The sequence below is a fragment of the Arachis hypogaea genome, chromosome 19, assembly GCF_003086295.3.
Source record: "Arachis hypogaea cultivar Tifrunner chromosome 19, arahy.Tifrunner.gnm2.J5K5, whole genome shotgun sequence".
NCBI classification, from domain to species: Eukaryota; Viridiplantae; Streptophyta; class Magnoliopsida; order Fabales; family Fabaceae; genus Arachis; species Arachis hypogaea.
The window spans coordinates 11099572-11121963 of NC_092054.1; the positions used below are offsets into that span (position 1 = coordinate 11099572).

A 22392-nucleotide genomic window follows, 5' to 3' on the forward strand; every position below is an offset into this window, starting at 1 on the left:
GTGTCTGTGAATATCGTCTCCGAATTGTGTCCGTCTCCCAATTGTGTCCGTGTTTCATGGTTTAATTCTATTCAGGCTTTGCTAACGTTCCATTTGGAATATGCAATGCTAACGGAGTGGTGAAATAACAAACGTGCAAAACAACCTATGATGCTCCCATTGATGTGCATAATTCTCACTCCTTTGATGCTACGCTCCACCAAGTTTTTGTTCTTCATGTTCCCCAAACGTTTCTTTTTACAGAATCTATGTACTTCAAGCGTTGCAACCATAGCCACAAACGTTCATGCTCAGATATACAATCTTTCCATCCAAGGGAACCTGGAAGAAGCTCTTTCACTACTATACACCCACGACACAACACACTCTTTTATGTCCATTCAGACCTATGCCACTTTGTTCCATGCCTGTGCTAGAAGAAAGTGCCTCCAACATGGCATGGCTTTGCACCATTATGTAATTGACAAACACCCAGAAGCACAAAATGATCTCTTTCTCACTAATCACATCATAAATATGTACTGCAAGTGTGGTCACTTGGCATATGCTCACCACCTATTCGATAAAATGTTGCACAGAAACATTGTCTCTTGGACTGCTCTTATTTCGGGGTATGCCCAATGTGGCCTAGTCAGAGAATGTTTCTCTCTCTTTTCTAGCTTGTTGGCTAGCTTCTGTCGGCCCAATGAATTTGCTTTGGCAAGTTTGCTTAGCGCTTGCGAGGCGCATGACATTAAATGTGGCATGCAGGTACTGGCAGTTGCTTTGAAGATTTAGTTGGATTCCGATGTGTTTATTGTATGACATTATATGTGGCATGATGCAGGTACATGCAGTTGCTTTGAAAATTGCTTTGGATGCCAGTCTTTATGTTGCAAATGCTCTTATTACAATGTACAGCAAGTGTTCTGCCTTTGGTGGATGTTATGATCATACAGTAGATGATGCCTGGATCCTATTCAAGTCAATGAAATTCAAAAATCTTATATCTTGGAATTCAATGATTGCAGGTTTTCAATTTCGTGGACTCGCGGGTCAAGCCGTTTGGTTGTTTACTCATATGTACAGCAGTGGAATTGGGTTCGACCGTGCCACCCTACTCAGTGTCTTCTCTTCCTTGAATGAGTGTAGTACTTTTGGTGATATCAACATACATCTAAGAAGCTGTTTTCAGTTGCACTGTCTTGCTATTAAAAGTGCTCTTTGTTCAGAAGTTGAAGTGATAACTGCATTGTTAAAATCGTATGCAAACGTTGGAGGAGATATTGCCGACTGCTACAGGCTCTTCCTTGAAACAAGTCAACAGGATATTGTATCATGGACTGCTATAATGACTGTGTTTGCAGAACGAGATCCTGAGCAGGCATTCCTCCTTTTCTGTCAACTTCATCGTGAAAGTTTTGTCCCAGACTGGCATACATTCTCAATTGCCCTCAAAGCTTGTGCATACTTTGTGACTGAGAAACATGCCCTGGCTGTTCACTCGCAAGTAATTAAAAGAGGGTTTCAGGAAGATACGGTTCTTTGTAATGCCTTGTTACATGCTTATGCAAGGTGTGGCTCCTTATCTTTGTCTGAACAAGTATTTGAAGAAATGAAATTTCGTGATTTGGTTTCATGGAATTCAATGATTAAGTCGTATGCCTTGCACGGGCAAACTAAAGATGCACTGAAACTCTTCCAGCAAATAAATATGCATCCAGATGCTACAACGTTCGTTGCACTTCTCTCAGCTTGCAGTCATGTTGGACTTGTTGACCAAGGAGTGAAAATTTTTAATTCCATGTCTGATGATCATGGTATTGTTCCTCAACTAGATCACTATGCTTGCATGGTTGACCTCTATGGACGAGCTGGGAAGTTATCTGAAGCTGAGGACTTGATACGCAAGATGCCAATGAAACCTGATTCTGTGATTTGGAGTTCATTACTTGGATCTTGCCGTAAGTATGGTGAGACTCACTTGGCCAAATTAGCAGCTAATAAATTTACAGAATTGGCACCCAATAATTCATTGGGATATGTACAAATGTCAAACATATATTCCTCTGGTGGTAGTTTCGCTGAAGCTAGCCTAGTTAGGAAGGAAATGAGAGATTCTAAGGTGAGGAAAGAACCTGGATTAAGCTGGGTTCAGATTGGTATGCGGGTTCACGAGTTTGCCTCTGGTGGTCAACATCATCCACAGAGGGTTGCCATATTAAACCGGCTTGAGATATTGGTTGGACAGTTGAAAGAGATAGGTTATGCACCAGAGATCAACTTAGCCTTATATGACACTGAAATGGAGCACAAAGAAAACCAATTGTTACATCATAGTGAGAAAATGGCCTTGGTATTTGCCATAATGAATGAAGAAAAGTTTCCATTTGTTGGGAACGTCGTTAAAATAATGAAGAATATCCGCATTTGTGTGGATTGCCACAATTTCATGAAGTTAGCATCATATCTTCTTCAGAAGGAAATTACTGTGAGAGATTCAAATCGCTTTCACCACTTCAAATATGGAGCATGCTCATGTAATGATTATTGGTAACATAATAACTGCAATTCCCAATGCTTTGTTTGAGTACTGGTTTCAACCATGGTGGAGCTTCTGGTTGAGAAATACCGTGCACTTAATAGTTATTGGAGAAAGTGATAGAAAGAGGTGTTTACATATTTATGTGGAAAATATTGTAAATTTTAAGTTGTAACATTCATCTCACTGGAAAGTACTAATGTGCATATTTTTGGTGGACCCTTTGGGTTGTGAGCTTGTTTAGCAGGGGAAACAGTTGCTCACTTTCTTGCATGAAGAGCAGTTCTTTGGAGTACACTATTGGTTGCATGTGGTGGTGTTCTTGGGTATGTTGAACTTGGAGAAGGTAAGAAACATCAAACATACAACAATATTTCTTCATTCATTAAAGATATTTAGGATATGATTACATGTGTGATTCTTCAATACGAACTTTGAATGATTAATTGCATAAATCTATCTTTAATTGATTGTGTGAACAGGAACTACTTGCTTCAATGGATATGGAAGAAGTAACAGTGTGTGTGGTAGGGAAGCCCTGTTTGTGGGTGCATTGTGCCATTGTCAGCACTCAGCACAGACCTCCTGTTTAGAACTAGGTGATTGTGAAGAAGGGTGAAAATGATTTTTTAGGATTGATTGATATTCATATTGAAAAGCCAAGAATGAGGGGTCCAAAGATAGCATCGAAAATTCTTAAGCTTTGAACCTGTCCAAGGAAGATGATTTAAGGAAATATGTCAACACCTTTAAGCACAGGCACAGGGAAGTGCAGCAAAACCATGTCATTCTTCCACAACAATTTCATCTCTTCTTCAATGAAGTTCAATGAAACCATGTCGTTTCTGTTAGATGCTGTGAGTGCTGTCAAGAGTTGATTTGGGTTCAGTTCCATCACAGCTCTTCCTCCAATTCGAGCTTGCTGGATCTAAACCCTCCTGCCACCAAGGACATCCTAGTTCAAACTTCTACAGTTCAGAGCATTGGCAACATGGATAACGAGGAAGACACTTTGTCGGTTGCTAGTTGCAGCACCGCAGTTTCTCTGGAGTTCCGAGTTCTGTGCGGATCCTTCTTTCTGGAATGACCACAATGTGCAGGTACAGTGCCTAATATGAAGATCTATAATGTTACTTAGGATAAATTTTTCTTAATGAACATTGATCACTATGTAATTCTGATTAATGTGTTGAGTTTTAATAGTATGAATGAGTTTTATGCAAGAAACTCTTACTACACATAAATCATAGAGCTCTACAACCACCTGGAATCTTATCACTAGCCTAATATAAGTATATAACCCTAAATAAGTTTTATTTTGGATTAATTCTCTGACACAGGTTACAATTAGAATCTTCTCAAGTATGTTTACTATTTCAAAATTTCAAGCAAGAATTCTTAGTGTGGTTTTGTATGGTCATGCGTCAACAATAACAAAGTACAATTAGCCAATTATCTAGAACTGTCAACAATTAACAAAAAATAAAAAATATATTTTTGTTTTTAAATTTTAAAATCAGTAAATTGTATTCTTTACTTGCCTATTAACCGTGATTCATTGTTAAACTATCTCTCTATTATGAAGTTGCTGTGCCCTGAAGTTTATTGACACTGGCATTAGCATTAGCATTTTACACGGCAAGATAACTGTTGAGTTGCAACTACGTTTTATGAAGACTAAACGTAAGCGTTTGTATTGTTTTATTATTATTATTATTATTATTATTATTATTATTATTATTATTATTATTATTATTATTATTATTATTTTGGGTTCCAAAATTCGTAGTAATCCAATCTATATTGGCGTATTCTATATGACCATTGAAACAATTGAAAATGAGATTTGGTTTGATTCAATTTGTATTGTATTCTATTTATAATGATCGTGTGTTCGGAAATAATTATATAAAAATGTGACAAGAATCAATTTCAAATCAGTTATTATACGTTGTCTTAATGTATTATAAGACTTCAACTAATGTAATTATTTCACTACTAATAGCGTTAGATATGTTATAAAATAACTAAATAAATAAGGAAGAAGTAACAAATAAAATATGAAAATATAATTAGATAATCCAAATAGTAATATTTACTAGAATTACTATCTCAATATAATAGAGATGATTAATATATTTATTAATATTATATATAAAAATTAAAAGAGAGGAGTACTTAAAATATTTATAAGGAGAGAAAATATAAAAGAGAGAGAGAACGTTGTTATTATTGGTTGTATTTTTCTTAGAAGCAAAGGCCTCTATTTATACATGAATGGGGGATATAATTTCAACGTTCATTTAATATTATTCCTTCTTGAGAAAGTAAGTTTCACATGGGAATGGACATCCACGTCCCATTCTTATCACAACACTCCCCATTGGATGCCCATTTAGGATTATTGCCTCATTAAAACCTTACTAAAGGAAAATCCTGTGGGAAAAACCTTAGTGAAGGAAAAAGAGTACAATATCCTTTGTGATGGAGACTGCCTCATTAAAAACCTTGTCAAGAAAAACCCAATGGGAAAAAAAAACCTGACCAAGGAAAAAAGAGTACAGTCTCCCCCTCTTGTCGACATCATTTAATGTCTCGAAATCGGCACATCCCAATCTCATGTACCAATCTTTCAAAGGAGGATTTTGGGAGTGACTTTGTGAATAAATCTGCCAGATTGTCACTTGAACGGATCTGTTGGACATCAATTGTCCCTTGATTTTGAAGATCATGAGTGAAGAAGAATTTGGGAGAAATATGCTTTGTTCTATCACCTTTGATGTATCCACCCTTAAGTTGAGCAATACATGCTGTATTATTTTCAAATAGGACAGTTGGAGTTATCTTATGATCAATCAGTCCACATGATGACAAAATATATTGAATCAGACTCCTCAGCCAAAAACACTCGCGACTAGCTTCATAAATCGCCAGTATTTCAGCATGATTAGAGAAGGTTGCTGCTATCGTCTGTTTCGTGGACCTCCATGATATAGCTGTACCACCATATGTGAACAAGTACCCTATTTGAGATCTCCCTTTATGTGGATCAGACAAGTATCCGACATCTGTATAGCCAACTAGTTGTGACTTGGATCCATAGGGATAAAACAATCCCATATCAACCGTTCCATGAAGATATCGAAAGATCTGTTTGATTCCACTCCAATGTCTTCTGGTTGGAGAGGAACTATATCTTGCTGGTAAATTCACAGCAAATGATATATCAGGTCGTGTATTATTAGCAAGATACATTAGCGCTCCAATAGCACTAAGATATAGTACTTCAGGACCAAGGATATCTTCATTCTCTTCTTTAGGACGGAATTGATCCTTTTTCAAATCCAAAGATCTTATGATCATTGGGGTACTTAATGGATGTGACTTATCCATATAAAATCTTTTCAGGATCTTATCTGTGTATGTTGTTTGATGAATAAAGATACCATTTTTTGTATGCTTGATCTGCAGGCCGAGACAAAATTTAGTCTTTTCAAGATCTTTCATCTCAAACTCTTCTTTTAGAGTTTTTATAATTGTTGGAATCTCTTAAAGAGTTCCAATGATATTTAAATCATCAACGTACACAGCAATTATAATGAACCCAGATGCAGATTTCTTTATGAAAACGCATGGACAGATATCATCATTCTTAAATCCGTTTTTGGCCAGATACTCAATAAGACGATTATACCACATTCGTCCAGATTGCTTCAAACCATATAAAGATCTTTGCAATTTGACTGAGTATAACCCTTGCGAATATTCATTGGATGGTTTAGATATCTTTAGTCCTTCAGGGACTTTCATATAGATATCCCGATCTAAAGAGCCATATAAATAGGCTGTTACCACATCCATTAAATGTATATGCAGTTTATGATATGCAGATAAACTGACCAAATAACGCAATGTTATCGCATCCACTACAGGGGAATACGTTTCTTCATAATCTATACCGGGCCTTTGTGAAAAACTTTGTGCCACAAGTCGGGCTTTGTAGCGCACAACTTCATTTTTCTCATTTCATTTTCTCACAAATACCCATCGGTATCCAATAGGTTTTACATTTTCAGGTGTACGGACTACAGGTCCAAAGACTTCACGTTTTGCAAGTGAGTCTAATTCAGCCTTCATGGCTTCTTTCCATTTTGGCCAATCATTCCTTTGTCGACATTTTTCGACTGATCTTGGCTCAAGATCCTTACTTTCATGCATGATATTTAATGCCACATTATATGCAAATATTTCATTGATAATTGTCTTATTTCGGTCCCATTTCTCTCCTGTTAAGACATAATTTATCGAGATCTCGTCATTTTCACAATTTTTAGGTACCTGAACGTCTTCTGGCGTTAAAACTATATCAGAATTTTCGACAACTGCAGGTGTCTCTACTATGTCTTTTTCAACAGGAATATTATTTACCTCTTTTCTCTTTCGAGGATTTTTATCTTTGGAACCGACAGGCCTGCCACGCTTCTGGCGTGTATTTGCTTCAGTGGCTATTTGTCCTACTGGGACATCAATTCGAATTGGGGCATTTTCCACCCTGCCACGCTTCTGGCGTGAATTTGCTTCAGTGGCTACTTGTCCTACTGGGACATCAATTCGAATTGGGGCATTTTTCGCTGGTATATAAGATTTGGTTATCCTCTTTGTATCGGAAAATGCATCAGGCAATTCATTTGCTATTCTTTGCAAATGTATAATCTTTTGAACTTCTAGTTCACATTGCCCTGATCGAGGATCTAAATGCATCAACGAGGATGCATTCCAATTAAGTTCCTTTTCAGGAAGCTTATTCTCTCCCCCTAATATTGGAAATTTTGATTCATCAAAATGACAATCCGCAAACCGGGCTTTAAATACATCTCCCGTTTGTATCTCAAGATACCTCACTATAGAGGGAGAATCATATCCAACATATATCTCAAATTTTCTTTGAGGTCCCATTTTGGTGCGATTAGGTGGTGTAATGGGAACATATATTGCACACCCAAATATTCTTAAATGGGAGACATTTGGCTGCTGGCCAAAAGCTAATTGCATAGGAGAGAACTGATGGTAATTCGTGGGCCTCAAACGAATAAGTGCTGCGGCATGTAAAATAGCATGCCCCAAACCGAGGTTGAAAGATTTGTTCTCATAAGCAAGGGTCTAGCAATTAATTGGAGGTGCTTAATAAGTGATTCTGCTAACCCATTTTGTGTGTGAACATAAGCTACTGGATGTTCAACACTTATTCCATTAGCCATACAATAAGCATCAAAAGCTTGGGAAGTAAATTCACCAGTATTATCAAGGCGAATTACTTTGATTGGATTTTCTTAAAATTGTACTTTTAATCGAATAATTTGAGTCAGTAATCTCGCAAACGCCAGGTTGCGAGAAGATAATAAGCACATATGTGACCATCTCGAAGATGCGTCTATCAGGACCATAAAATATCTAAAAGATCCACATGGTGGATGAATAGGTCCACATATATCACCTTGAATCCTTTATAGGAATTCAGGGGACTCAAATCCAATCTTTACTGGTGATGGCCTTAAAATTAACTTCCCTTGAGAACATGCAGCACAACAAAATTCACTAAATTTAAGAATCTTCTGGTTCTTTAGTGAATGTCCATGAGAGTTTTCAATAATTCTCCCCATCATGGTTGTTCCCGGATGACCCAATCTATCATGCCAAGTTATGAATTCATTTGGGTTAGTAAACTTCTGGTTTACAATGGCATGTGATTCAATTGCACTAATCTTAGTATAATACAACCCAGATGAAAATGAGGGTAACTTTTCTAATATAACTTTTTTATTTAAATCATGAGTTGTGATACATAAATACTCATGATTTTCCCCATTCATTGTTTCAATATGATATCCATTTCGGCGAATATCTTTGAAACTCAACAAGTTCCTTAGAGACTTGGTAGATAATAGTGCATTATTTATTATAAATTTTGTTCCTTCAGGAAACAAAATTATAGCTCTTCCGGAGCCTTCTATCACATTGCCTGAGCCAATAATAGTATTAACATATTCTTCTTTTGGCACAAGATGGGTAAAATATATATCACTTTTAAGAATAGTGTGCGAACTTGCACTATCCGCAAGGCAAATATCTTCAGAATATGCCCTTGCCATTTTTCTTCAAAAATAAATAATAATTATAAAATGAGTAGAGGTACATGCACAGTTAAATTATTCACATGAATACTTAACAAACACATACATATATCAAACTATTCCATCATTGATCAAATAGCCAATATTACCTTCAGAATCCTTAAAGAAATTAGATACATCATAATGAGTGGTGAAATTTTCATCATTTGAAACAAAAATTGTTTCATTTTCTTTGTCATCCCTTTTCAAGGATGCTTGATAAAGATCAACTAGGTGCCTTGGGGTACGACATGTACGTGACCAATGGCCCTTTCCACCACAACGGAAGCATTTATCGTCAATTGATATACTTTGTCCATTATTTCTTTCTTTATCCCACTTCTGGTGAGATCTTTCTTGTGAATATAATTTCTTTTTCCTTCCATAATTTTTCTTGTTATCAAAATCTTGCCATTTACCTCTTCTGGGGTTAATTGCCGCATTTACTTCAGGAAATGGGGCGGCACCAACTGGGTGCGCTTCATGATTCCTTAAAAGTAACTCATTGTTGCATTCAGCAACAAGAAAGCAAGAAATTAAATCAGAATATTTTTAAATTCTTTTTCTCGATACTACTGCTGTAGGAGCACATTCGAGACATGGAAGGTCAAGAAAGTTTTTCCTAACATATTAGGTTTGAGGAAGTATCACATGATTGTATATTTTTTCAAAGTCTTTCCACAGATCTGCAGGATCTATTAATGTGAGATATTCATTTTTCAATCATACGTCAAGATGACGACGAAGAAAAATTATGGCTTTGGCTTTATCATTCTAGGATGTATTATTTTCAGCCTTAATGGTATCTTCAAGATCCATTGAATCAAGATAGATTTCAACATCTATATCCATGATAAATAATTATTTCCAAATATATCAAAAGCATTATATTCAAGATGAAAGAGTTTCAACATAATAAAAATTTGTTACCTGGAGTCTTCCTAAAATTTGATCAGAGTCTCGTACTGATAACGTGTTATAAAATAACTAAATAAATAAGGAAGAAGTAACAAATAAAATATGAAAATATAATTAGATAACCCAAGTAGTAATATTTACTAGAATTACTATCTCAATATAACTAGATGATTAATATATTTACTAATATTATATATAAAAATTAAGAGAGAGGAATACTTAAAATATTTGTAAGGAGAGAAAATATAAAAGAGAGAGAACGTTGTTATTATTGATTGTATTTTTCTTAGAAGCAAAGGCCTCTATTATACATGAATGGGGGATATAATTTCAAAATTCATTTAATATTATTCTTTCTTGAGAAAGTAAGTTTCACATCGGAATGGGCATCCACGTCCCATTCTTATCACAACAAGATAAACTAAAAAATGAAAATTTTTTCTTTATAAAAATGGTATGAAACCTAATTTCGTAAGTTCATCGAGTACTCTGAGCTCTTTCCAACTTGAAGCACACGATGTTGTCCCAAGAGATACGATACTAGCGAAAGATTTAAGTTTAACTACCATTTTCGGACCATCTACACTACAATAAAATATCGGACGTATACCTCGAATGCAAATTACTGCCACTCAAGCATTTTAAAAAAATATAAATGTATACGACTAAATCAATATTTATAGTGGTCTTTAAAATTTATAATTTTTATTATTTTAGTCTCTTAGATTCAAAATTTATTATATTAATCTTTGAGATTCAGTTCCAAATATTGTATTGATCCCTGAATCTTTTGACATAGAATCAACTAGCGAAATAATGAGTTAGTTCTAACATGACAAGTTAAAACCAATTTTATATTTAGTTCGCTAATTTAATACTATAAAAAGCTAAAAATTAACATAATGTCTAAAATTAGATTCTTAAAGACTAATATAAATAATTTTAAATTTAAAAAACTAAAATGATAAAAGTCTATGGGATTTAGTAGACATAATGGGTAGATTTTTTTTTTGGTGACATAATAGGTAGAAAATTTGGTATAAACGAATAGTATGTGAGCAAGTGTAAGGTTGCGCCTTCACTGAAGAGTGAAGAGTAGCACACTAGCATTTAATCACTTTATTGCCTTATTGGATGGCTCTTCTGTACTGATTACTGATACTCTCAGTCTCATCACTGCAAAACGCTTTAGATATTTAATAAGACTCTCTTTCCGAGAAGGACCACCCCATAACGTTTCTTCTAATTAAGTTCTACCTTCTACGTATTCAGATCCATTGCCTAATCTCTCTTACACACACTACTTTTTCAGTTTTTCTTATCTTATTCAACAGTCAACACCACCACAATTAGTAAATCTCATAATAAATTTATTATTAATTTCATTTCACTTACAGAAGTATTATTAAATATACATTAAAATATTTATTAATTTAAAATACGTATTAAATATAAAACAAACATTAAAAATAAATTAAACAATATCTATAGCTATATCTATACATAAACATAAGGTGGTTGCTGATTTTGGTAATCAGAGCACAAACGCAACTATTATCCTTAATTAATCTGAAATTAGTTTCTGTATTCTCTGAAACAAAACAAACCTTGCTTTTAAGTTAACTAACTCTGCTACTTGCGAAAAACGTGGGACCTCAATGCTGCCATCATCACTGTGTTTGCACTTATTCTTTAACAACTTTTTCTGTGCACTATAAATATCCCCTCCAACAATCTTGCTCTTGCTCCTCTAAAATCTAAATACATATTTTTATTTTTATATTTTTATTTTTCATTTTATCTTTCTTGTTATTTGCTCCAATAGGATGGGTGATAAATGTAGCATTTTCTCTTTGGTCTCACTTCACATTTTTCTTAGCTTTGTTTTGACCCAATCAGCTCCTGAAAGTGCCCTAATAACTCAAATTCCTGGTTTTAATGGCACTTTGCCTTCAAAGCATTATGCAGGGTATATGATTCTGTAACTCTATTAGCTCTTTTTCGATTTTAATTTTTCTAGAAACTAATTTTTTTTAATATTAGTTAATTCTCATTTCTGCTGTATTAATTGTAACCTTGAGTTCAGTACTGATCCACTGAGACTTAATTTCACATTGTCAGCTAATAAATTTGCATGAAAGTGTCAAATGATAGCAGTATCTACTAAAATTTTGACCCTTTTTTGTTGGTGATTTTATTGGTAGATAGTGTTTTACAATTTTGTGATGATGGGGTTTTTAAGTGTTATTGCCCGTTGACCGAGTGAGGGGAACTACTGAATTTGTGCCTGATTTTTATTTATTTTTATTTTTTGTTGCAATTTTTTGTGACAATGAAGGTATGTGACTGTGGATGAAAACCATGGGAGGAACTTGTATTACTATTTTGTTGTTTCGGAAGGTAAACCGGCCGAGGACCCGGTGGTTCTGTGGCTGAACGGCGGCCCAGGATGCTCTAGCTTTGATGGCTTCATATATGAGCATGGTAACTCAAGACACAGACTGTATAATTTCCTGTTTTCATTTTGATGCATTTTTTGGACGTGTCCAATATTTTCTTTTTGTTTTTTTGGTTTTATTTCGGATTTGATCTTGATACATGTTCAATATTACATTTTACATAGCTATGTGCAGTCAAAAGAGCTTAACTCTTTTTATATTATATTACTTGAAAGCTAATATCAAATATAAGATATGATATTATATGACTTTGATGGCTTCAAACTTTGAAGGAATGGTTTCTTCTGCTTTTGTGGTATTTCTTGTGTGTTAAGTTTTGAATCATGATTGTGACAAGTTTATTCTGTGATTGGTTATTAAATTCAGTGGCAAATGATCTGTAGGCAATCACTTCCACCTACAAGGCCTTTTGTATATGTTAAATTATATTATTGTAAAAGCAGGTTTCATCCTCAGAAATTCCCACATTTTGTCTGAATTCTGGCTGATAAAATTGATGTAAGGTTTACATAGGTCGTCAACTTTGTAACAACCGCATTTCACTGTTTTGTTGAACACATATGGATGTATTTTGTATTCATCCTACATGACGTTTCGATTCTGAAAATGACAGAATAATCAGCTCAATGTCTTATTACTAAGTAGATTTCAGCTGAAATAATGGCCTAAATAATTTCATTAACAACCTTTGGTTGTGAAATCTTGATGGTTATCCATAAATTGAATAATTTTTTCTGTGTGTATTTTCATCTGGAGTATGGACTTTCGAACAGTAGAAATAGTTTTTACATGACCAGAGTCTAAAAATCCTTTGTTGATGACTAACTGTGCTCAATTTTACCAAATTCAATATTTATTATTCATAAATTATAAATTATAAATTATAAATCACAGAGCAATTGATTGTCTTTCAGGTCCGTTTAATTTTGAACCTGCAAAGACCGCAGGAGGTCTTCCCACCTTGCACCTCAATCCTTACAGCTGGTCAAAGGTCTGAAACTTTTAAGCTATATTAAAACCTGGAAGAGGATCTTTTGTCTCAATATACAGGGAAGGGTGATTTCCTTCCCAGGATATCTTGGTGCATTATTTGCATAATTCATCAGATGAAAAAGACTAAATATTTAGCAGTGAAAAGTCAACAGGAACTTAGTTATCGAAAAAAAAAAAGTCAACAGGAACTTAAGTTCAACATTACTGAGACTAGCATTCTTGTAATGGATGAATAGACACTAAACAAGATAGTATCAGGAATAGACACATTAGAGAGAAAGGCGGGATAGCACCAATTGCAGAAGGGATGGTAGAATTTCGTCTTAGATAGTTTAAATATGTGTGGAGAAGGTTTGAAGAGGCCCTGACAGGGTATAGGGAGAGTGGACCAGATGGAGGGTAGTTGTAGTCCAATAGCTACAGGTGGAGGGAGCCTAAAAATAGAACAGGTGAAACTATAAGAAAACATTTAGATGTTAATTAAATGTAAAGATAATTTATGATAGGGCACCATAACATTGTTTTTATCTATATAACTAATCCCATTTTTGTTGTCACTGTAGTTTGTTGTTGTCCTGATATGCCTGTGTAATTCACCAATTATTTATTGTGTATTGTCTTACTTCCTACTTATGATTACTTTAAATATGATTCTGTTCTGCATTATAGGTTTCCAATATTATATATCTGGATTCTCCTGCTGGTGTGGGATTTTCATACTCCAAGAACCAGACTGATTACGACACTGGAGACATAAAGACTGCCATTGATTCACATGCCTTTCTCCTTAAGGTAGATAAGAAACAACTGGGTAATTTTGACAAAATATCTGAGTTAATTCGAATATTTCTTCCCAAATTTCTAACTTATCTACCTTTTTATTGACCAACTAGTGGTTTGAGCTATATCCTGAGTTCCTTTCCAACACTTTCTTCATTACTGGAGAGTCATATGCTGGTGTTTATGTTCCTACACTTGCCTATGAAGTAGCAAAAGGTATGATAAGTTATGTCCTCAAATTGTTGAGTTAATGCGTTATTGATCACAATTAATGTGCATTTTCTTGATCCACAGGAATCGATGCTGGTGTGAAGCCTAAGCTGAATTTCAAGGTCTTTTAAAGTATAAGTGATCAATATATCTTTTTGAGGCTGTGGTTGTTAGCTGAATTAGTTGCATGCAGGGATACATGGTTGGAAATGGTGTTTGTGATGAGCAATTTGATGGCAATGCTCTTGTACCATTTGTGCATGGGATGGGACTTATCTCTGATGATCTCTATCAGGTGAAAATAAAATCCTTTGATGAAGTTCATCCAAGTGAATCATCATCGATTTATTATCTTAATAGACCATTAAATTATTGTTTTAAATGAAATTTGTAATTTTCTAAATCCATATTTTAGGCATTTTCAAACAAATTTCAATTTTCTCTTGACATGATTAATTTGAATTAGTTTATTTCTTTTTCAATACTCAATCTTAGAACGAGGTCAAGTATGAAATTTCCTTGTAAAGTATGCATTCTTAATTGATATGGATTTGTTGTCTTTTCAATGGTACTTGCTACAGGAGGTTAATGCTGAGTGCAATGGGAATTTCTATAATCCACTCAATGACAATTGCTCAAGCAAGCTTTCAAAAGTTGATCAGGTAATTTAAATATATCACAGCACTCGCAGTAAATGAGCCTAAGATGAATTCAGGACTTGCTGATGATTCTTTCTATTTCAGATAATTGATGGGGTAAACATATATGACATTCTAGAACCATGCTATCATGCCACAGAGGAAGAGGAGTTTAATAAAGAAACCTATATTAGGCTGCCATCTAGCTTCCGGAAGTTGGGTGAGACCGAGAGACCTCTTCCCGTGAGGAAAAGAATGTTTGGCCGTGCTTGGCCCCTAAGAGCGCCTGTGAGAGCAGGAATTGTACCAACTTGGCCAGAACTGAGCAACAACAATAATGTTCCATGCACTGTATGCTTCTTTATCTGCCTTTAGGCTTTACTGTCAATTTTCATTGGTTGATTGTTGAATAAGTAATGTCTACTTGTTTAAGTCTCTGAACGAATAACACAAAAATATATTCTAATAACTAAATTACAAAATGATTTTAAAAAGTCCTGAAATATAGAATTTGCTAAATGCTAAAATAAAATTCACTATTAAAAGTGTCTTCGATGATGTTTGAAATGTTACATAATGTAAATCATGCTTGTCTTTCAAGTTTGATGATCAGATAAAAACTAAAACTAGATTGGAGTACATTTTGTTTTAAAAGCAATATGCTAACTCTACTGACACATAATGGTGCTTAGAAAACCAAAGCTTTGGGTTCAAATCATGGTGTGAAGGGATTTGATGTTCTAGTTCATTTCTTAATAACATCAAGGCACAGTTACTGCATAAAATTTTGTTTGGATCTTCTCCATTTGTTATAATTCAATTTAGAAGAAATTAACAAAACATTTCCTGGTCAAAAGAAACAGTTCACAGTATTTTCTTTCTTCACACCTCTTGTTTCAATCATATCAACTTTGAGAAAAATAGTGATCATTCATTTAGCTGATTTCATTGTCTTAATACCAAGATCTAATATTATTTTAAGGATGATCGGGTCGCAACTGCATGGTTGAACAATGAAGCGGTCAGAAAAGCAATTCACACTGCAGAGGTGAGGTTTCAATATGATACACTTGTATTTTTGGTTGTTGACATGGATGAACTAAATTGAGATATTTCTGATGAAATAGGAAAGTTTGGTCAACAGTTGGGTTTTGTGCACCGACGCAATTTTCTTCAACCATGATGCCGGGAGCATGATCAAATACCACGAGAACCTAACTTCTAAAGGATATCGAGCACTTATATACAGGCGAGTTACCAACTCAACAGCATTTCTACATTTATCTCGGCAAAAACATATCATTACTATTTATTATCGTTTAGGTGCAGTTCATTGTGTGGTTGGTTAAATGGTGGGAGGGGAATAAGGTTCCCCTGTAAAAAGCATATATATTTACCAAGGTTAAGGGAGTAATCATCCCTTGTATTAATCTGTTTTTATGGTGAAAATATAATAATATAGAGAAAGAATGTAATCCTATTGCAATTTGCAAAATAGAGAAGCTATCTAGCTTCACAAGTAAGGAATTTCTACCCTCCTCAAGGAGTTTTCTACAGACACAGCACAGTGCCGCGACATTCACCACTAATTACCAGAAAATGTTAATATATCTCAACTTTTTCCCATCAAACTTGTTGCTTTAGTTGCTGTATTCTATGATTGAATTGGGTCTCTTTAGTTGTTAGTTGAGAAGAGAACTTTTATGTTCTTTGGCAGCGGTGATCATGATATGTGTGTTCCATTTACTGGGAGTGAAGCATGGACAAGATCTCTTGGATACAAAATCGTTGATGAATGGAGGCCTTGGTCAACCAATGGTCAAGTTGCAGGGTACATACATTTCCCTCTAATCTTAGTTAACCTCAAATGTTTGAATCAGTTAGATGGAAGGAACTTGTTAGATTTTGTGGCTGCTTCTCAAGTAGTCCTAGATAAACATGTTCTTCTTTTAATTATCTAAGATTATGATTTATGAAAGCATAGCTAGGTACACTTTCTGGTATCCCTACTAAGATTGCAACATTTTCATCATAAATCCTCCGGATTCCGGAAATGTTCTTCCTCATAAATTACCAATCTTGACTAACGGTTGACTAAATTCATAATTGGTTGCAGGTTTATCCAAGGATATGACAAGAATCTTACCTTTCTAACCATAAAGGTCTGTACATTACTCCCTTCAATTTTCTATTATATAGTCACCAATTTTTGATACATGACTGCATACATGGTTATATCCAGATACTTTTCAAATATAATGTATCCAATGATACATCAAAAAGTAATAATGGCAGAGAAAAGAAACTGGAAAGAATCACACTTGTTGTATATTAAATTACTTTTGGATCCCTTTAGATTTTGATACTAATTGATTACATCGGCACAGGGAGCTGGACATACAGTTCCTGAATATAAACCACAAGAGTCCTTGGAATTTTATAAACGCTTTCTGACTGGATTGCCAATATGAGAGGGCCTCATGCTACATTGATGACCTTTATTTATGAAGACAATATGCCACAAAAAAAGTATATGAACACAAGAGGTTATTATCTGTATTCTATTATTTATCTCCCATGTTTATTACTAAATAGCTACACTCCCCAAAATTCATATCATTATTACACATTGTTTAATCCTTCTGAGAGCTTAGTTTTATGAATTGTACTAAAGAATTTGATAGTGATTATCCTTTCATGCTTAGAAGATCGATACTTTTCCTTTTATATGTTTGAATAAGAGCTAAACAAAAAATAAATAAAAATTATTTAAAAAAAACTAGCACATTCTTCTTGTTCAAGTTAGAAGTGAAAATCAGGACAAAATATTATTTTCTATTCCTGTTTTAACTAACAAGAGGAAAATTACTATTTTAATCTAAAACTAATATTTCTATTATCTGAACTTGACAATCTATCTAAAATAGATTTGAGATGAGCAAAATCAACAACATTCACATCATTTTTGACTGAGCTTGTGACCTTGACATCCTTGAAGCCATGCAACCAACACTTAGACTTGTGATGACAGTAGGAGCAAGACTTACCCTTTTCCTTCATTTCCATTGGCATCAAGTATAAAGACCGTTTTTTCGTTTTCATTGGCATCAAGTATAAAAACTGTTTTTTTTTTTTTTTTTTTTTTTTTTTTTTTTTTTTTTTTTTTTGACAAAGAACAAATGAGAGTTAGAAGCACCACAGATAACATTTTGAACTGATGAAAAGCAAAAACGAATATCACCAAGATGGCAAGATGTAAAGGGGGGGAAATAACGTAGAAATTTTGGAGATAATGTTGTACCTCGATGAATGCTTTACTGCAATGAGAAGGGTTCAAGCTCAATGAAATTGTTTCTGGGTACCAACTATGGAACAAGCGATTCACAAGAAGCCCATACTTATTAGATTGAATTCCCCGAACAGACCGTATGACCAAGTGTTTGATGATTGGCACAGGGAATGTAGCTGGGAATGAATATGGGTCATCTTCCTCTTCCCAATCCTGCATAATCCAAGGCATATTAAAACCATATTAAGAAAATAGGCAAACGAGCAGAATATAAGTAGCTATTTATACTTACATGATAATGATCATCATCAGGACGTATAGAGAGCGAGAGCCATGTCAAGAATTTTTGTGGTTTAAATTGTTTGACAAATTTCCCCAACTGGTAAAGAAATGGAGGAAACATGTGGAGATGAACATTTACTTGCAGTTGACTAGAACATTGTCGAAAAGATATGGAAGGTAAGTCGTCACCAGCAAAATAGTACCGAAATGATGACAGATTTGGAGTGTCAATTTCTAGCTTCACCATGGTAGAACAATTAGACAACACCAAAGCCTTGAGTTGACCACTTGAAATATTAATGATATCAAACATGAAACATTCAATCAATTCCAAACTCTCAAGGAAAGGAAATTTAGAAAACAGATGAAGAAACCACTCGTTTGTAATAATAAATTCAATCTTCATATTCATCAAGGTCAAAGCTCTCAAATTTCTGCAACTATCAAAACTTATCTTAGAGGGCTCATCACTGACAGCACCATAATATATTTTCTCAATATTTGGAGCATCAATATAAACTTCTTCTACGCCTTGAATATCAACTCCCTTGAGCTTTTGCAGACCATGTATGCCTAAGGATTTCATAAAGGAAAATTTTGTTCTTGAAGGATTGTATACGTAACACCACTTCAAGGTTATCTGCTCAATTAAAGGACAATGAGAAATAACATGCTCGATAGCACCTTCGTCATCAAAAAGGACATAGCTCAAGGATAATACACAGAGTGAGGAAAACTTGACTGAAGGATTCAGGAATTCTTTGTCAAATCTGATTCTCCCCTTAAGCACTAACTTATTAAGTGATCTTGCTTCAATGACACCTGGATGCAAGATATAACATAGGCACGGATCATCCTCTTTTAAAGTAGGCAGGCAAAGCTTTAGGGTCTGGACATCACATTCACTAGCTAACTTAAGCCACTGATCAACATCAGGGTATATAAGCTGAAGGTCATAGCAGGTTAAACTAAGCTTGAGCTTGAATTCTTTGATTGCTAAGCCTTGGTCACTGAACCTCACCAATCTTTGCTTGCCATGATCAAGGAATGCCTTAATTGGTTGATCTTCCTTCCGCTTGGAAAACTTCCTAATAGATCCTCGGTCACAAATAGACAAAATGGGAAAGGTATACAATGTTTCTCTCCATGTCTTAGACAAAACACTAGTCTTGATAGCATCTTTCTTTGGCAGTCTTGAGAGAATGTCATGAAGTAAGGTTTCTGGTAAGCCGGATATATGGTCCATTTTTTCATCCATTATTGTGTCCTTCAAAGCAAGTAGAAGAATATCAGAAACAAATAACTCAAACCATGTCAAATTATGGTAGTCAAAAATACCACTTTTCATGTTAATCAATAAGGTTCATGAGGTAGAGTTTTTTACTGATGAAGTTATCAAAGGTAGGTTTGCTTTTGAAGACAAGACAAGACACAAAGACATAGACATGGATATACATGTTCAGTGTTTGGTTATTAAGACACAAAATTAAGAGAAATACGGTTACACATAAATATCCATAAAATACATGTAATTTGTGTCTCTTCAAAAAGGTAAGACACACATTTTTGACTTAAGACATAAATGAAATTATATTTTTATACTATTTTACTCTTGCCTCATTTTTCTCTTTTTTCTCCATGCACTTTCCTTCTCCAGGGCTCCCTTTTCTCTTCTTCATCTTTGTTATTATTCACCTTCATCCTTTCCTATGAGAGTGGAACTCTCCAATGGAAAAAAAACTGGATGCTGTCAAGTGTTTAATCTCGGATTTGGATCCTCTAAAGTTTGAATTTTACTTTAGAGAGTAAAGTGTGATCTCTCACCGTTGATTTCATAGGTGGGACCAATAATAAATATGAAAGAGAAACTATTCAAGGGTAGAAGATCACACTTTACTCTCTAAAGTAAAATTCAAACTTTAGAGGATCCAAATTCTTTAATCTCACCCTTCATTGCTCTCTTTTTCCTATTTATTTTTGGTCCCACTTATAGAATTAAAGATGAGAGATCACACTTTATTCTCTCCAAGTGTTAAAAAAATGGAGAGGATCCATTTCATGAGTATATTGGCTGAGTACAAGTTACTGAAGTAGAGTACATTTATTTTTAAAATTCATAATTTTATTTTTACATTCATCTTTGCAATTCATAATTTTATTTCTCTTCTTTTTTTTCTCTGCTTTCTTTAATCTTCTTGACACAAACCCTACTAATATATATCTATGTAAAATTTTGTTTTGTTGTTTGAATTTACTCTGGATTATGAAAATGGAATTATAAATTAGTTTTGTTAGAAATACGAATCAGGTTGATGGAAGAAGATAAAAGGATAAAAATGCAGTTAATGAATTTTTTTCATATATCAAGGATAAAATAGACTTTTTAAAATAATGTATACTCTATCCATTATAATTGCCAAACACAATATTTTTTAACCGTCTTTGTGTATGTGTGTCTGTCTCAATATTTATGTCTTTGTATCTGTGTCTCAGCCTTTGTGAGACATGAAAGAAACAGAGCCGAACAAGAACAACGTGGGGATATCTTAAATGGTCATCACTGAGTGTTGAGTGTTGACATTTGACTTAAGGACTACAATGTTCCTTGTAATATAGAGACTCTTTTAGAAAAAGAAAATAGTTAATGAATTTTTTCCCCTTTGTTTTTTGCAACACTAATTAACAAAGCAAAACCCACAAGAATCATCATCGATTACCATGCGCTGAGACGCCACTAATTAGGATGCAAAAAGTAAATAAGATGAAGGATGTATTAAGTATATAATGTTATACATTATTTGTGCCCATTATATATTAAGTTTGACCACACAGTAAGAACAAAAAGAATCAAAGTTCAATCATTACAATATATAAAACTTCTTTGTTATATTTATGTATTGCTTTTGCAATGCTCCCATCACCTAATTTTGTTTAATCCATTAATAGAAGATGTAGGAAGAAGCATGATTTTTAAAAAATATGAGATTTTAAGGATTTGAGCTAAAGCAAAGTCGAAAACCTCTAACTCTATGTTCTCTGTGCAATATTTGAAGATTATTTGCCAAGAAACCTTTCAGTATATGCAGAAGTGCTAATAAATATTGGAATTAGTAAAATTTCTGTTGAGAATTTTTACATTTGGGTTGATTTTGTGTGTCCCTACTCTCTCTATAGTAAGCACTAAGCAATCGTATACTGATCAATGAGTTCAATACATTCAGCGTTAGAAAGAAGTATCAGAGAGACTAATCAGCAATCTGTCTCCCCATGCCGAATAAATTAAAGCTTTGAATACTCAAATTAGGGTTAGAATCACAAGAAGCTCCACACGTGCAGAAAACGATACATAATCACAGCTAATTTAATGGCAGTATTGGTTAATTAACAATGATAATAACCGCTAGATTGTTAGAACTTAGAACCGAACCTGGAACGCAGATTTCAGTCACCGAAGATTGAAAGAAGAGGGAGATGGCGCGAAGGGAGTGGCGGTTTTGAGTTTAACAGAGAGACAGAGAGGGGTGTTTAAATTTAAATATGATCCCTATTATTTAATACAATATAAACCGAAAATTTATTCAATCTTAATAATATCTTATCTTATCTTAAAAATTATTTAAATTATAATTTTGTACGAAAGTTATCAAGTTAATTTATATTTTTGTAATTTTAGTCAATTTTCAGTTAAGATAATGCTCGCTAATTTATTGGTTAAGTAAATTATTTTTTATATTTTATTAATTGTTTTTTAATTAAACATAAAGGATAAAAAATTATTTTGTCAAATAATTATGATATATGTACATAAAAAATTAATTATTTGTATAAAATATATATTAAAAATAGGGCAATTTACGTTTTTAAATTGTTTGAACCCCAATTTTACGTAAATACATTGTTTTAAAAACGTACATAAATACATTGTTTCACTATTTTATATAAACCGCTACTGCCAGTAGCGGTTTACAAGTGCACAGAAACCGCTAGTACCAGCCGCGGATTATGTGTATTTTTGGTTGGTCATAAACCGCTAGTACCAGCCGCGGATTATGTGTATTTTTGGTTGGTCATAAACCGCTGCTACCAGCAGCGGTTTATGTAGGTTGGTGTGCGTGCGTAAACCGCTGGTGCC

At 34.2% G+C, this 22392-nt stretch overlaps 3 protein-coding genes across 7 annotated transcripts; 2 read left to right on the forward strand and 1 right to left on the reverse strand.

Annotated features, from left to right (window-relative positions):
• Positions 1 to 6: 6 nt before the first annotated feature.
• LOC112779384 (pentatricopeptide repeat-containing protein At1g71420) lies at positions 7 to 3748 on the forward strand. 2 transcript variants are annotated; one of them, XM_072227796.1, is made up of 4 exons: positions 7 to 750; positions 827 to 2650; positions 2757 to 2867; positions 3004 to 3748. In XM_072227796.1, the coding sequence occupies exons 1-2, from the start codon at positions 148 to 150 to the stop codon at positions 2534 to 2536; spliced, it is 2313 nt and encodes a 770-aa protein (XP_072083897.1). In that variant the 5' UTR covers positions 7 to 147; the 3' UTR covers positions 2537 to 2650; positions 2757 to 2867; positions 3004 to 3748. The 2 variants fall into 2 exon arrangements, with proteins under 2 accessions (XP_072083897.1, XP_025679408.1); XM_025823623.3 differs by having other exon boundaries at positions 827 to 2867.
• Positions 3749 to 11102: 7354 nt separating this feature from the next.
• Positions 11103 to 17396, forward strand: LOC112776826 (serine carboxypeptidase-like 20). Its single transcript, XM_025821086.3, has 14 exons — positions 11103 to 11578; positions 11948 to 12093; positions 12983 to 13059; positions 13731 to 13853; positions 13955 to 14057; positions 14136 to 14173; positions 14245 to 14346; positions 14633 to 14713; positions 14795 to 15040; positions 15672 to 15737; positions 15817 to 15938; positions 16407 to 16520; positions 16806 to 16851; positions 17077 to 17396. Exons 1-14 carry the CDS (start codon positions 11436 to 11438, stop codon positions 17158 to 17160), a joined length of 1491 nt encoding a protein of 496 aa, XP_025676871.1. The 5' UTR covers positions 11103 to 11435; the 3' UTR covers positions 17161 to 17396.
• Positions 17145 to 21828, reverse strand: LOC112776825 (putative F-box/FBD/LRR-repeat protein At1g66290). Of its 4 annotated transcripts, none has more exons than XM_025821084.3 (4): positions 21688 to 21796; positions 18271 to 19527; positions 17991 to 18191; positions 17309 to 17809 (listed from the first exon to the last, which is right to left on the reverse strand). In XM_025821084.3, exons 2-4 carry the CDS (start codon positions 19516 to 19518, stop codon positions 17558 to 17560), a joined length of 1701 nt encoding a protein of 566 aa, XP_025676869.1. In that variant the 5' UTR covers positions 19519 to 19527; positions 21688 to 21796; the 3' UTR covers positions 17309 to 17557. The 4 variants fall into 4 exon arrangements, with proteins under 4 accessions (XP_072085125.1, XP_025676869.1, XP_072085126.1 ...); XM_072229025.1 differs by lacking the exon at positions 21688 to 21796 and adding an exon at positions 19877 to 21675; XM_072229024.1 differs by lacking the exon at positions 21688 to 21796 and adding an exon at positions 19877 to 21675 and having other exon boundaries at positions 17145 to 18191.
• Between the last annotated feature and the right edge of the window lie 564 nt (positions 21829 to 22392).